A 13561-nucleotide genomic window follows, 5' to 3' on the forward strand; every position below is an offset into this window, starting at 1 on the left:
TCTTTTAAAAACGTGCGGAAATACTTAGTTATACAATGGCTGCTATACTTAAAGGTAAGTTAATCAAAATAAAATTAATATTTTAACACTTATATAGCACTGCGACCCTAGTTTCCAAATATAATTATATACAACCTGAAACCATTCCAACACTTGTATATGGCCTAAAACCATCACTGGGTTGTCCGTCCGTCCATTTTAAACATGTTGATTTTTAACCTTTTTAACGTATAACATCATTTGTTTTATGTGATATCTTAATTATCCTTTTCGTTCAGGAATAATTATTCTAGGACACCAAAGCACAATATTGTTTATTAAAAAGGACCTACTAGCTAGCTAATAAACTCCTAGCATATGGGAATGGGATCGAGTGTTTTATAATAGCCTAAATACCATCCCAGAAGATTTAAAATTATAAATAAACATGGAACCAACTTATTTTAAACATGTTCATGGCTTTTAAACGTCGAGGAATTTTAAGGGCCATAAGACAGTGATAGATAAATTAACACAAATCCCCAATTATGATATGCCAAATTTGCCCTTTTGTAGATTGGAACTATATAAGTACTAGTTGAAATTTTTTCATCTTTTGTACTAACCAAAAGATATAATACAAGTATCCAAAGATTTTTGGCAAACCAATGAGAGAAGATGTTTATGAAACATTGGGTACCAGTGTAAATTACAGTCCAATGTCCCCTCCCTCCTCCCTGTATAAACGTACTTTAATTATATCAAATCTAATTGAATATAAAAATATGTAAGATGATATTATTGAAATTTCAACCGGTACTCAAAGTTTAATTACCCCTTTATCATATTCATTAGCTCAAAAACTTTGGGTACTTTTAATTAATTTTGATTGGTTGGTTCCAAAATAAATAGCAATGCAACGGCCAAACATTGATTTTAATCTATAGCAGGGGTTGTTTTGTTTATCATCATAATTTATTGTCCATTGTCTTAATCCTTTCATCTCACGGTTTTTGTAAAATTTTATAAAATACAATTATGTTTTTGAAATTAACGTCTGTTTTATTTTCAGTTGACTTTGTTATTATGAGTAATCTAGCCTCTTCGGCGGCCGATGGTTAAATTGAGCGATTGTCAAATTTTTCTGCTTTTATAGATTCCTTTGTTTACTAGAAGCCTTCCGCGCGAATGCCGCTATCATAGAGCTAGCCCTTTTGGAAAGTTGCCTTTTGGGATAAGTTTCTTTTTTAAAAATAAAATTCTTTATTTTTTAGAATGGTTTAATTATTTTCTATCTCAAAAGACAAATTAATTTTAAAATCAAAGCGTTTTTGTGATAAATTGAAAGTTTCTTTTGCATATTTTTGATTGTAAGGAAATTTGGTATAAAAATGTTAGAACAAAATATCCCTCATTAATTTTTTTATCAGCGGTTTTGCTCCTAGCATCTAGTGGCCTTTAATTAATTGAAACTTACAAAATAGCCTAGATCCATTTCAAATATTCGAAATTATTATCCAAAAATTATCCCTGGACTCACAGAAGATGCTAAATAAATCGGGTGAGATGTAATGATACTTAAAAAATATACAGAGAAAATATAGCACCAAAGTTATTTATATCCCAAGCGACACTTGCCGCGTCGTACGATGAATAAATAACAAGCAGAAAGAAAATAATTGAGTTGAGAAGAAAATCTTCCAAAGTGAAAAGTTGCAAATAAATATGATTTAAAAAATCTTCGAAATCAAATAGAAAAAATGGTCCAAAACTAAAATTACAAAAATCTCCGAAATTTTCTTCAAAAAATGTTCCAAAAATTTCAGAGGAAATTATCTTTTAAAAATGGAAGAAGAAAAATCAAGAAATTCTGAAGAAAAAGATTTAATTTTAGGAACTTATATTTAAATAGTTTTGCAATATTTCTATATTAAAGTAACAGAATGTCTGTGTGTGAACGTTTGTCCCGTAGGATCTCGCTATCTGCTAAAACGATATGGTGTACCAAAATTATAGCTTAAAACCACAACAAGAATTAACACAGTAGGCGTATTCAAGAGTAGAATTCAATAGGTTTAGCGGTTACCGAAATCTTAACCATGAGACAGCCATCGTTCTACTCTTTGTAATAGATAGTAAGGTTTTTGATCGTTTTAAAATAGATATCTAACCTCTGAACCTATTGAGTTCTCTATTTTATTAAAGCTTCAAAATAGGTCTTGTGATGTAATAATGTTGGAGAGATCCATCAAATGGCTTTAGGCTATTTTATTCTGCCCCCCTCCCTTTAAGAGCTCATTGATACTAGAAGTGAAGAAATTACCTAAATGGGAGCGCAGTGGCTAAAATGACAGGTGTCCCAACTATTGATAGAATAACATTAACACACACATCTCTTCTGAAACATAAACAGGCTTGATGTAATTTACAACCACGGAGTAAGCTAAAACCCCAGAATCTTAACTCTGGAATAGATATAAAGAATGAATAAAATAACACAAATAAATATTACAAAAATATATTAACTTGATGTATTTTAACTATAACAGCTTGGTGTAATAAAAACACTGGTTCGAGTCCCGTCATAACTTCCTGGCCTCTCACTCCTTCCCCAGCTTGGTGTATTTCATTCCCAGCTTGATGTAGCTCTTAGCTTGGTGTAGATTAACCTAAACAGGTTATAGGTTAATTACATTAAGTTTAACATTAATATAAAACCTTTTAGTTTTTGTGTTCTGTTGAGCTTTTACTTGTGGTTTTTACCATAAGCTTCAAAATCCTTGTCTCTAGCGTAGCGTCTTGTAACTCTCAGTCTTTCTTGCTTTGTTTGCTTTGTCCTATCAGCAGTGTAGATGTTTCTGAGGAATTCATATTCTGCCGTCATTCGCTGCAAATTGTGCTTGGTGTGTTTAAGGTCATCTTCCATTTTCTTCAGGGTATCATTACATTCTCTTTGCTTGATGTCAACCAAACTTTTCCAATGCTTTACTGTTGTTTTCTCTCTTGCTAGTTTAGCCTCTAGCATCTCATTCTTGCTTTGATAAGCCTTCATTTTCTCCATCACTATTTCCTTCTCCCTGATCAATTCTTCAACTCTTTCCTTCAAATTCTCATTCTCAATACTGTCTCTTCCATCTTTGTTGTTTTCAAACTCATTTACCTCTTCTAACACTTCCACCTGACGTATGGGCTTTGTTTCAGCATCATCATCCATCCTGGAATCATTCCTTTCCTGTGCTGGAACTTCTTGGAGAAACACAACTTCATCATCATTCTCATCAATCATAGCAACTTCTAGATCATCATCTTGTTCATCCAATGCTACAGCATCTTCTACCACAACAGCGGCAGGTTCTTCGACTTCCTTAGGTGCTATGATCCAAGCTGGTATTTTGTCTCCCTTCTTCATGATCTTAATGTATGCTTCCAATATGCCCATCTTCTCCCAATAACGCCACAGGCTTCCGTGCTTCCTAAACACTTCCCATTCCTCCCATCCTGGTTGTCTGTGATTGGTACAATCCAAAATCTTCTCACCAGATGGTTGTGGGCTCGTTATAATTAGCTTCCTTCTTAACACCTGCTTGAAGAATAAATCATCACAATAGCCAGGGGTTACAGCTAGCGTCATTGGTTGTTGTTCTCTTGGTTCACGGCTGGCTGGTCTATGATTATATGGTGAGAAAGCCCTGTCAAAAACTGTCATGAGAAACCTGACATGGTTTTCTTGTCCCTCAAAAGAAAGGTGGTTTCCAATGTTGGTACCTAATTGCGGCTCTAGCCATTGAGACAGGCGTACACGCCTCGTCATATCCACATTCGAATTTGGCATCATCACCACCTTATGCCCCTTGACCCTAGGCATATTTAGCCTTTCATTCTCCATCTGCACCTCTTTATTAAAGGCAGCAACTGCCCCCCACACCTTTTCGTGCGCCGGCATGAAGTGAGCAAATGAGAAAGCTAACTTGTTCATCTCTTGCCCTCTCACAGCATCACTGATTTCTTTGATGGCCTCTTTTAGCTTGTTGATTGGGGTCCCCCCTACAAACTTCTGCATTGAAGTTACTATTATGTGCTTGGGGACGGTGGTGTCCTTGACAGCATCCACGATGGTCTTGGTCATGGCCTTTAGGTCTCGATCGGCCAATGATATCCAGGTGATGCCGGTCCTAGCTTGGTCCAGGACTCCATCAAGCAGGTTGAAACTGCTAAACACCACGTTCCTAGTGGGGTTGTTAAATCTTGGCATGTTGTAATCTCTATAAATCTGAAAAGAAACAAAACTTGTTGTAGTTTCTAATTATTTTTGATGAAATCAAATACTTGTTGTATATTGAATTTTAATGGGCCCAAGGATAAAAAAACTGTTTGATGTATGTGCGTCGATAAAAAAAAACTGTTTGGTGTTTGTCGATTAATAATTGAGAAATGAAAATTAAATAAATATCTTTCATAAAAAAATCTGCTTGGTGTGTGTCGATAAAAATTAAATAAAGATTTTTTTATAAAAAAATTAAACTGTTTGGTGTGTGTCAAAAGATAAAATATCATAAAATTGTAAAGCAAAAAAAAACTATCGCTTTTATTGTTCGTTGAAGAAAAGAAACTTTTTAAATTGCGGAGTTCACTATTCTTGTGTTCACGTTGAATTAAATATGTCTGCTATTGTTTTTGTTTACATCTGTGTATTTGTGAGTGCCATGTGCGATTTCTACTCCACGCGTATGTTGCCAACTCGTTCATATTAAGGCTGTACCACAATTTTTATAGATTAGGGTTCAAGTGGTGATGAACTAAAAAACAAATTTTGCATTTTTATCGGGTTTTCTTCTTTTTGTTGATTTTTATGTTGTTTTTGATTGTTTTTGATACTTTTTATTGGGTTTTTGTTGTTTTTGGCATTTTTATGGTATTTTTATATTTATTTTCTTAATTTCTACAGGTATTTACAGACTTGGTGTGTTTTGCTCTTGTTTAGCTGTTCACTACATGTAGGTTTTTCCTTCCTAGGTTTCCAGATTGCAACACATCTAGAAGTGCTAGCTTGTTCACGCCTCGTTTCGTAAGTAAGTCAGCTAACATAAAGTCACCTTCTACCCACTTAACCTCTTGTACTCTTTCCTCACGGATCATTTCTTTGATGATAGCAATATCACCTCTTAGAATTCTTTCTCCCACTTCTGCTTCAGAGTATATGGAAGTTCTTGCAGACATATTGTCTGTGATTGCTATGACTTGTAAGTCTAACTTGCCATCTGAGATTTCTTTCATCAGGAGCTTTGTTCCCATCGCTGCATCTAAGCCATTATTCAAAGCTTGTGTTTCTGCACCTAGAGTGCTGTGTACTTTCCGTTTCAATTTTCCACTCTTCCACTCAATTGGTGCGCACTTTCCATTCTTGGTGTTTACAAGGAAAACTATGAATCCTCCACAGCTGTCAGTGTTGTTGTTTAGATTGCGATATGCTGCATCTGTGTAGACTACTATTTTGCAGTCTTGCAGTCTGTCTAAGTTGGATACTTTAATTGACACCTGTGTTTTCTTCAGTCTGTTCGCTACATTCTTGGCTCTGATCAGGTCCTCCACCTTCCCTCCTTTGAACTTTGTTGAGAGATCTATCATTTCGAAACATAGTTCTGGCCTTGTAGCTCTTGCAGCCCAGTTGACAATACCTGTGAGTTGTCTTAAGAGCGACAGCTCCTCTTGATTCATGTCACGTTTTCTGTCCTTCAACTGTTGCAGATCTATGGCAGGAATTGTCACATTCTTGATGTATCTATCTTGATCGATTGTAACTCCATCCTCAGATTTCTTCATGTGGAAACCAGTGTATAAAAAGTCTCTCGACTCTGACTTGCCTACCTTGAAACAGGAAAGCACTTGAGGCATGATCTGTTCGTTAAAAAACTGGTTTCCGGCGTGCAAGAAATCGTCTACATGTAATGCTATTATTCCTATGAGCTCACCATCTTTGACTAGATAAAATAGTCCAGAGTCATAGTGACTGGTCTTAAAGTCTAGTTCTTTAAGTTTCTTCACGACTCTTAGGTACCATTTCCTACTGGCATCCTTTAAACCATACAAACACTTCAGCAACAACCAGAGTTTATTACCTAACTGGGCTTCTTTTGGTGGTTTTACATATACTTTTCTGTCCATCCTATCACCTTGGAGAAAAGCACTAGTAATATCAGTAGTTTGTATGTCCCAACCTTCTGTAGCAGCAATTGCTAATAGAATTTTTATGGAGTGTTTCTGAACTGTTGGGCTATCAGTTGGGAAGTCTCCGTCTTCCTGGAACCCTCTTGCTGTTAGCCTGGCTCTTACATCTGGTCCTTTTTCGGTAAGTACCCAGGTAGTTGTAATTCTCTCTTGACCTTCATCATCAACTATTTCATAGGTGTTAAATGCTTGGAGTTTGTTCAGTTCTTCCATCTTGGCTATCATTGCTTCAGGTGAGTCTCTCTTATCCTTCGGTAACATCACTGCTAGTGTTTCTTCTGTTAATAAAAGTATTGAAACCGTTTCTTCATCTTTTTCAATCCATATTTTTCTCTTGTCAATGTCTTTGACTTCTAGTGTCTTTCCACTGTCTAATTTGATTGTAAAGAGTACCTCTTCGTGTTCTGATTCCTCGCCACTTTCTTCTTTCTCATACCTGATTTCTCTGTTTGTGACTTCATCATGAAATACTTGACCGTTGTCAAGTTGGAAGTTAAACCATCCACTGTGTTTTCCCGTCACTTTACCTCCATGTCCCAGGATCACACCTTTTTCCCATTTTCCATCTTCGAAAATCTCTATTCTGTCATTCCTTTTCAACACCCTGGCAGCGTTTTTCAATGTGCCATCATCATTAATTTCAGGTGTTGGTTTTTGATTCACTTTTCTATGTTTGTGCCCTTTTTGCTTGGTGTTTTCTTGATTACTTGCTGGAATGTCGTTGTTCTCTGTTCGTACATTCTCTTGATGTTGTGTTGTCTCAGTTTGTTCCATGGGAACAATTTCATCTTCCTGAACAACTTCGGTAGGGTTATCATCTGCGTCGTCTTGACCTTTCTCTTCCATTCTTAATTCAGTCATGTCGGGCACATCCGCCACGTCATTTGTTCCACCTGGCCTTCTTGTCTTGATATTGGGATTGCCATTCTCTACTTGTCTTGTTTGTTCTTGTTGTTCTACCATTTCTTGTTCCTCAATCTTTGCTGCTAAACCTTCTCCTGCTTTTATCAGTCTGTTTGCGCTGACTCTGTAATATATCGAACCTATTCTTATGAAAATGATTTTGTTATCTTGAAAAATCACTTTTGCTGGTCCTCTCCAGGTATCCTCACCTTCTTTCTTGAAGTAGACAATGTCACCTCTCTCATATATGGTGTCACAGCTTCTAATCTTTGCTCTTAGAGCCCGTTTGATTCTCTCGCACCTCTCCGCCTTTGTGTATTCTACCCTGGTCTTGTGGATAGCATCTAGAGTGTCCATCAGAGATTTACTCTTCTCTGGCTCTTCCCATGTTGGTGGTGGGTCTTCTAGTATGTTTGGCAACTTAATTTGCCTCCCAAAGACTAGTTGGTGTGGTGTGAAACCTCTTACACTAGACATGGAATTCACAGCCGTAATGGCCCATGCCAAAGCTACTTCTAAGCTCATGTTAGGAAAGTCCTGTTTCGTTGTGCGCACTATTGTGTCAGATGTATAATGGTTTCTTTCTATAGTCCCGCACTGCCAGGGACTATTAGCACCACTAGTGAGCAGTTGTACATTCAACAAACTACTCACTTCTCTCATCTGATCGTTACAAAATTCTCCACCGTTGTCACTCAGAATTTTGTCCATTCTACCGAACACAGGCAACCATTTCAAGGTGATTGCTTTGACAATCTCCTCTGGTTCCTTGCTTTTGACAATTGCAGCCATTTGATATCTTGTGAAATGGTCTATCATGTATAGAATGTAGATTCCCTTGTTTTTATCCCATACTTTCAGGTCCAGACATAATACCTGATTGAAGTCATTTGATAGCGGAGGAGCCACTGCCGGACGGTCAGGCGTTCGCTTCCTCATTATACAACCTTCACAGCTGTCCATTATGTCATCAATCATGCTTGAGAACTTCTCATGCCATTGGCCAGCTTCTTTCAAAATCGTCACAAACTGTTTCTTTGGGCGATGCCCAAATTGTTTATGGATCTTTAACAGAGCTTTGATTTGCTCTTTCTCGTTGTTATTCTCAAGTTCCGCTATGCAAACTTCATTCATTTCTTCCTTGTTGTTGAGTAGGTCTACCACATAATGTCCTGCGCTTGTTGTGTGTAGTATCAGTGGTTTTCCATTTATGGTTCCTTTATCATTTTTCATGTCTAGTGCTATCCCAAGCATTTTCATTGCATTCTTTGATAGCAAAAGTGGTATATCAGAGGATATTATATCGATTTCTAGCTTGTTGTATTCACCTCCAATCTTCACTGGTATGATGTATCTTGCTTTCGCATTTAGTTTCCCTTGATTTCCAAAAAGAAACTTTCTGTCTGATTCTAACGGTCCTACCACTTTTTCCTTCATATCTTTTGGTAATGACTTCAGATACACTTTAATCCACTTTTCTCCTGCTACTGAAGCTGAGCAGCAAGTGTCTAGTGCTGCCATATTCAAGGCTTCAGCTGTGAATCGGTTCAGATCCTCCTTTTCGCCTGCACAGAGAACTGTACAGAATACTCCTTGTTCGTCTTCTTGTTCAGATTGTTCCGATTCTGATGTTTCAATTAGCACTTTTTCATTTTCTTGTGTTTGTGGATTCGTCATGTAAACCATTTGATACTTCTTATTCTCTTTAAGGTGTTTTACATCAGGACATTCTCTTATTAGATGTGTTTCTGCTTTACATCCTAAACACTTCATTGGTTTCCCATCTGGCCCTGGTGGGTTCAGTGGTTTTGTTCTGAATGCTCTCTTGTTGTAGTCTTTATTGTTTGTCGGCGCGCTATTTTGCTTCTTGGTGTTATTCTGATTTTGGTATCGGTTATTTTTGTTTTGGTATTGCGCTTTTCTGTTTGGCGGCTTCCATCCTTTAGCCATATAGGCTTCATCCATTTGACTACTCTGAATGTCGTCTTCTTTGCATGAATTCTTTTGGGCCAACATTATTTCATTATTTTCCTTCACTTTTTCGTTTAATTTGCCTAGAATTTCACGCATTTTTGATTTTACTGTCTCATAGCGTTTGCCGTCTTCTGTTGTTATCTTAGCTACCGACCTTATAAGCATAAATTCGTAGCTGTTGAGATCTGATGTTATCATTAGTTCTAAGGCAAACAACATATCTAATCTCGTATCTCCTTCTTCTGGGAGAATTTTCAATTGCCGCGCTTTTGTTAGAGTTTGGTCAAACTCGATAATATAGTCGCTAATGGACTGATTTTTCTTTCTATGTAAATATTTAAGCTTACTATGTGTGTTGTAGATTTCTTCTTCTTGGTCTACCCAAAATCGCGATTTTAAAAAGGTTATCACCTTCTCCACCCCTTTTTCATTTGAAACTAAATCATCTGTTTCCACGGCTTTTAAAATATCTTCTCTTAAGGAGTCTCCATACCTTTCTGATTTGACTGGAATTTCACTTACCAAGTGGTATCCTTGTTCTGCTTTAGGGACAGATGTCGTCTTACTCCACATCTCTACACATCTTACCCATGTTGAGAACTCTTTAAAATCTTCTAGATATGGGATAGGAATTGCCCTCCCATACCCGGGCCATTTGTCCCTTTTCTCTGGCTCTGACATTTTTGATTCTAGGGTTAGCTTTAAATTATCCCCCTCTGTTTTGGTGTTTTTCTCCCCCTTACACCCCTTTAAATTGATAGGGTCAGTGCCCTCTTTTCTGCTACTATTGACGGTGTCACCCCCGTCCTCCTTGGTGTTATTCTCTGAATCACCAAGTTCGTTCGCCACTTTTGACATGCATCACCCTCACAGGGGTAAATTACCCACACAGGGGCTACTGTTTGATGTGTGTCACCCTCACAGGGGTACGTCACCCACACGGGGGTGTTTATATGTATTAAAACCTTTTTAATACGTTGCGAGATTCTGTTCTCGAGATCTAAAACTGTGCTTCACTTCAAGAGAGATTAAATGAATTATGTTATCAAATCAAAACTTTGGAACATTGCCGTAGATCGTTACGTAGCCATGCTACCATTGAAGAAATTACCTAAATGGGAGCGCAGTGGCTAAAATGACAGGTGTCCCAACTATTGATAGAATAACATTAACACACACATCTCTTCTGAAACATAAACAGGCTTGATGTAATTTACAACCACGGAGTAAGCTAAAACCCCAGAATCTTAACTCTGGAATAGATATAAAGAATGAATAAAATAACACAAATAAATATTACAAAAATATATTAACTTGATGTATTTTAACTATAACAGCTTGGTGTAATAAAAACACTGGTTCGAGTCCCGTCATATCTTCTTGGCCTCTCACTTCTTCCCCAGCTTGGTGTATTTCATTCCCAGCTTGATGTAGCTCTTAGCTTGGTGTAGATTAACCTAAACAGGTTATAGGTTAATTACATTAAGTTTAACAAGAAGTGCACATTGTTTTATTTAGTATGCCTTCGAAACGAATTAAAATCCGCTGGATTATAACCGGTTCTCAGCAATACTGAAAAATGATGTATAGCATTCGGCCTCTTGGGGCTACACAATTGGTTTTATTCTCACAATTTTTTATTTAATTATCCGCGGAAGACCGCCTATAATACGATGCGATAAATAACTTTTTAATAAGTATATTAAAAACTAGAGGAAATGTTATCTGGAGCTAAGGGGGGGGGTAAAATGTGGTGACTCGTGCCACGACATACCAGCAATTTAATTTTGGGTGCTACTCCCTTAGTTTTAGAGATAATTGGATAAAATCTTTTGGGCTGGGTCAGTAATTACCCCAACTAGAGGTATCTTTCAAAAAAAACGGCGGCGGGACCGCCGCTCCCGCCGCCCGCCGCCGTTTTCCGCCGCCACCAAAAAAATTTTTTTTTTTGCATTTCTCGCCGAATTAGGCAATTTGGAATCATTTGAGACCATGTTATTTTTTTCAAAAATTTTTCCCCTTACAAGCAGCCCTGCGTATTTTCAAATTCTCGTATATCAAGGTATATCTTAAATACAGTACTTCTCCTGTGATTTTGAAGATATTGAAACAAAATCTTTTTAGGTTGGTAAGTAAAAAATATTTGAATTAAGAAAACGGCGGCGGGACCGGCGGGACCGCCGCTCCCGCCGTTTTCCGCCGCCAACAACAAAAATTTTTTTTGCATTTCTCGCCGAATTAGGCAATTTGGAATCATTTGAGACCATATTATTTTTTTCAAAAATTTTTCCCCTTACAAGCAGCCCTGCGGGGGGACTTAGTCATTTTTTTCAAATTCTCGTATATCAAGGTATATCTTAAATACAGTACTTCTCCTGTGATTTTGAAGATATTGAAACAAAATCTTTTTAGGTTGGTAAGTAAAAAATATTTGAATTAAGAAAACGGCGGCGGGACCGGCGGGACCGCCGCTCCCGCCGTCCGCCGCCGTTTTCCGCCGCCAACAAAAAAATTTTTTTTTTGCATTTCTCGCCGAATTAGGCAATTTGGAATCATTTGAGACCATATTATTTTTTTCAAAAATTTTTCCCCTTACAAGCAGCCCTGCGGGGTGACTTAGTCATTTTTTTCAAATTCTCGTATATCAAGGTATATCTTAAATACAGTACTTCTCCTGTGATTTTGAAGATATTGAAACAAAATCTTTTTAGGTTGGTAAGTAAAAAATATTTGAATTAAGAAAACGGCGGCGGGACCGCCGCTCCCGCCGTCCGCCGCCGTTTTACGCCGCCAACAAAAATTTTTTTTTTTGCATTTCTCGCAAATATTTATTACTGACCCATCAAAAAAGATTTTGTTCCAATATCTTCAAAAGCACAGGAGAAGTACTGAATTTAAGATATACCTTGATATACGAGAATTTGAAAAAAATGACTAAGTCCCCCCGCAGGGCTGCTTGTAAGGGGAAAAATTTTTGAAAAAAATAACATTGTCTCAAATGATTCCAAATTGCCTAATTCGGCGAGAAATGCAAAAAAAATTTTTTTTTTGTTGGCGGCGGAAAACGGCGGCGGACGGCTGGAGCGGCGGTCCCGCCGCCGTTTTCTTAATTCAAATATTTTTTACTTACCAACCTAAAAAGATTTTGTTTCAATATCTTCAAAATCACAGGAGAAGTACTATATTTAAGATATACCTTGATATACGAGAATTTGAAAAAAATGACAAAGTCCCCCCGCAGGGTTGCTTGTAAGGGGAAAAATTTTTGAAAAAAATAACATTGTCTCAAATGATTCCAAATTGCCTAATTCGGCGAGAAATTCAAAAAAAAAAAAATTTTTGGTGGCGGCGGAAAACGGCGGCGGGCGGCGGGAGCGGCTGTCCCGCCGCCGTTTTTTTTGAAAGATACCTCTAGTTGGGGTAATTACTGACCCAGCCCAAAAGATTTTATCCAATTATCTCTAAAACTAAGGGAGTAGCACCCAAAATAAAATTGCTGGTATGTCGTGGCACGAGTCACCACATTTTACCCCCCCCCTTTACCAAGTGAGGGTAAGTTTTGTTTTGTAGCATAGCAACTCAATACATATTCAATTCAATTTGTCTGTCTTAAACGGAAAATTTGATTTACTTTGCTCCTATTAAAGATAGATGGCTTAATTTCTTGTTGTTATTATATTAGATGTGTCCAAACTTTTCAACCGATTATTATTCAGGTGAAGAAGATGAACCTCCACTCCATTGGATCCAGCTACTCCAGTCGTCAGACTCAACTGGCCAATCAGGAATAGACAGATACTGATGTGGTAACCAAAGTATTATAACTTGGCTTTGAAACTTTGGGTATTTTTATTAAGTTTTCATTGGAATAGACAGAAACTAATGATATGTGGTACCCTAATTATTATGACAATCTTATCTTATTCGTTGGCCTGATAACTTTGGGCACTTTTTATTGGATTTTGATAGCTCGGAACCAAACTAGTAGGTAGTGTCTAAGCTTTTAAACAAATAATTTAATCTACAGAAGGGATATTTTTTCATAGTTAGGGATGAACATAAATTTATTATCCATTGTCTTATCCCCTAAGAATCCTGAATATCACCCACCGCCAGCGGTGAATGTTGAAAGTTTTGTATTAAGGTTGTGGGGGGGGGGGGGGTAGATATACCACACTTTTCTGGGATCTTGCTGTGTCAAGTATCAACTGTTGGGAATATCAAAGGATGACTCCATGCAAAATTTGAGCCGGATCCGGATACGGATACTTCATCATCAACTTGATTGGACAACTCTTTCCCCTCCTAAATGTCCATTAAAATCTCGGAAACGGCAAAAAACGGCAAAAATCGCCAAAAATCACGCCTTCGGCGGCGAATAACGGCTAAACGGTCAGTCGGAGGCGAATCAAACATAAGTAAAGAAACGTCCGCCTCAAAAATTTGTTCAACATCAAAGAGATGCTTGAAGTCTCTAAAA

The 13561-nt window shown here is 37.5% G+C and overlaps 1 protein-coding gene across 1 annotated transcript in view; it reads left to right on the forward strand.

Annotated features, from left to right (window-relative positions):
* Positions 1 to 1809: 1809 nt before the first annotated feature.
* LOC145307130 (uncharacterized) overlaps positions 1810 to 13561 on the forward strand; it is a 78870-nt gene continuing 67118 nt past the window's right edge. Inside the window, exons 1-4 of the mRNA XM_080149484.1 lie at positions 1810 to 1870; positions 10792 to 10816; positions 12620 to 12633; positions 12798 to 12864. Of these exons, the coding sequence (XP_080005610.1) occupies positions 1825 to 1870; positions 10792 to 10816; positions 12620 to 12633; positions 12798 to 12864 (152 nt within the window). The 5' untranslated portion in view covers positions 1810 to 1824. The remainder of the gene's footprint in view (positions 1871 to 10791; positions 10817 to 12619; positions 12634 to 12797; positions 12865 to 13561) is intronic.

Source organism: Acartia tonsa, chromosome 15, assembly GCF_053477335.1.
Source record: "Acartia tonsa isolate MP-2025a chromosome 15, ASM5347733v1, whole genome shotgun sequence".
NCBI classification, from domain to species: domain Eukaryota; kingdom Metazoa; phylum Arthropoda; class Copepoda; order Calanoida; family Acartiidae; genus Acartia; species Acartia tonsa.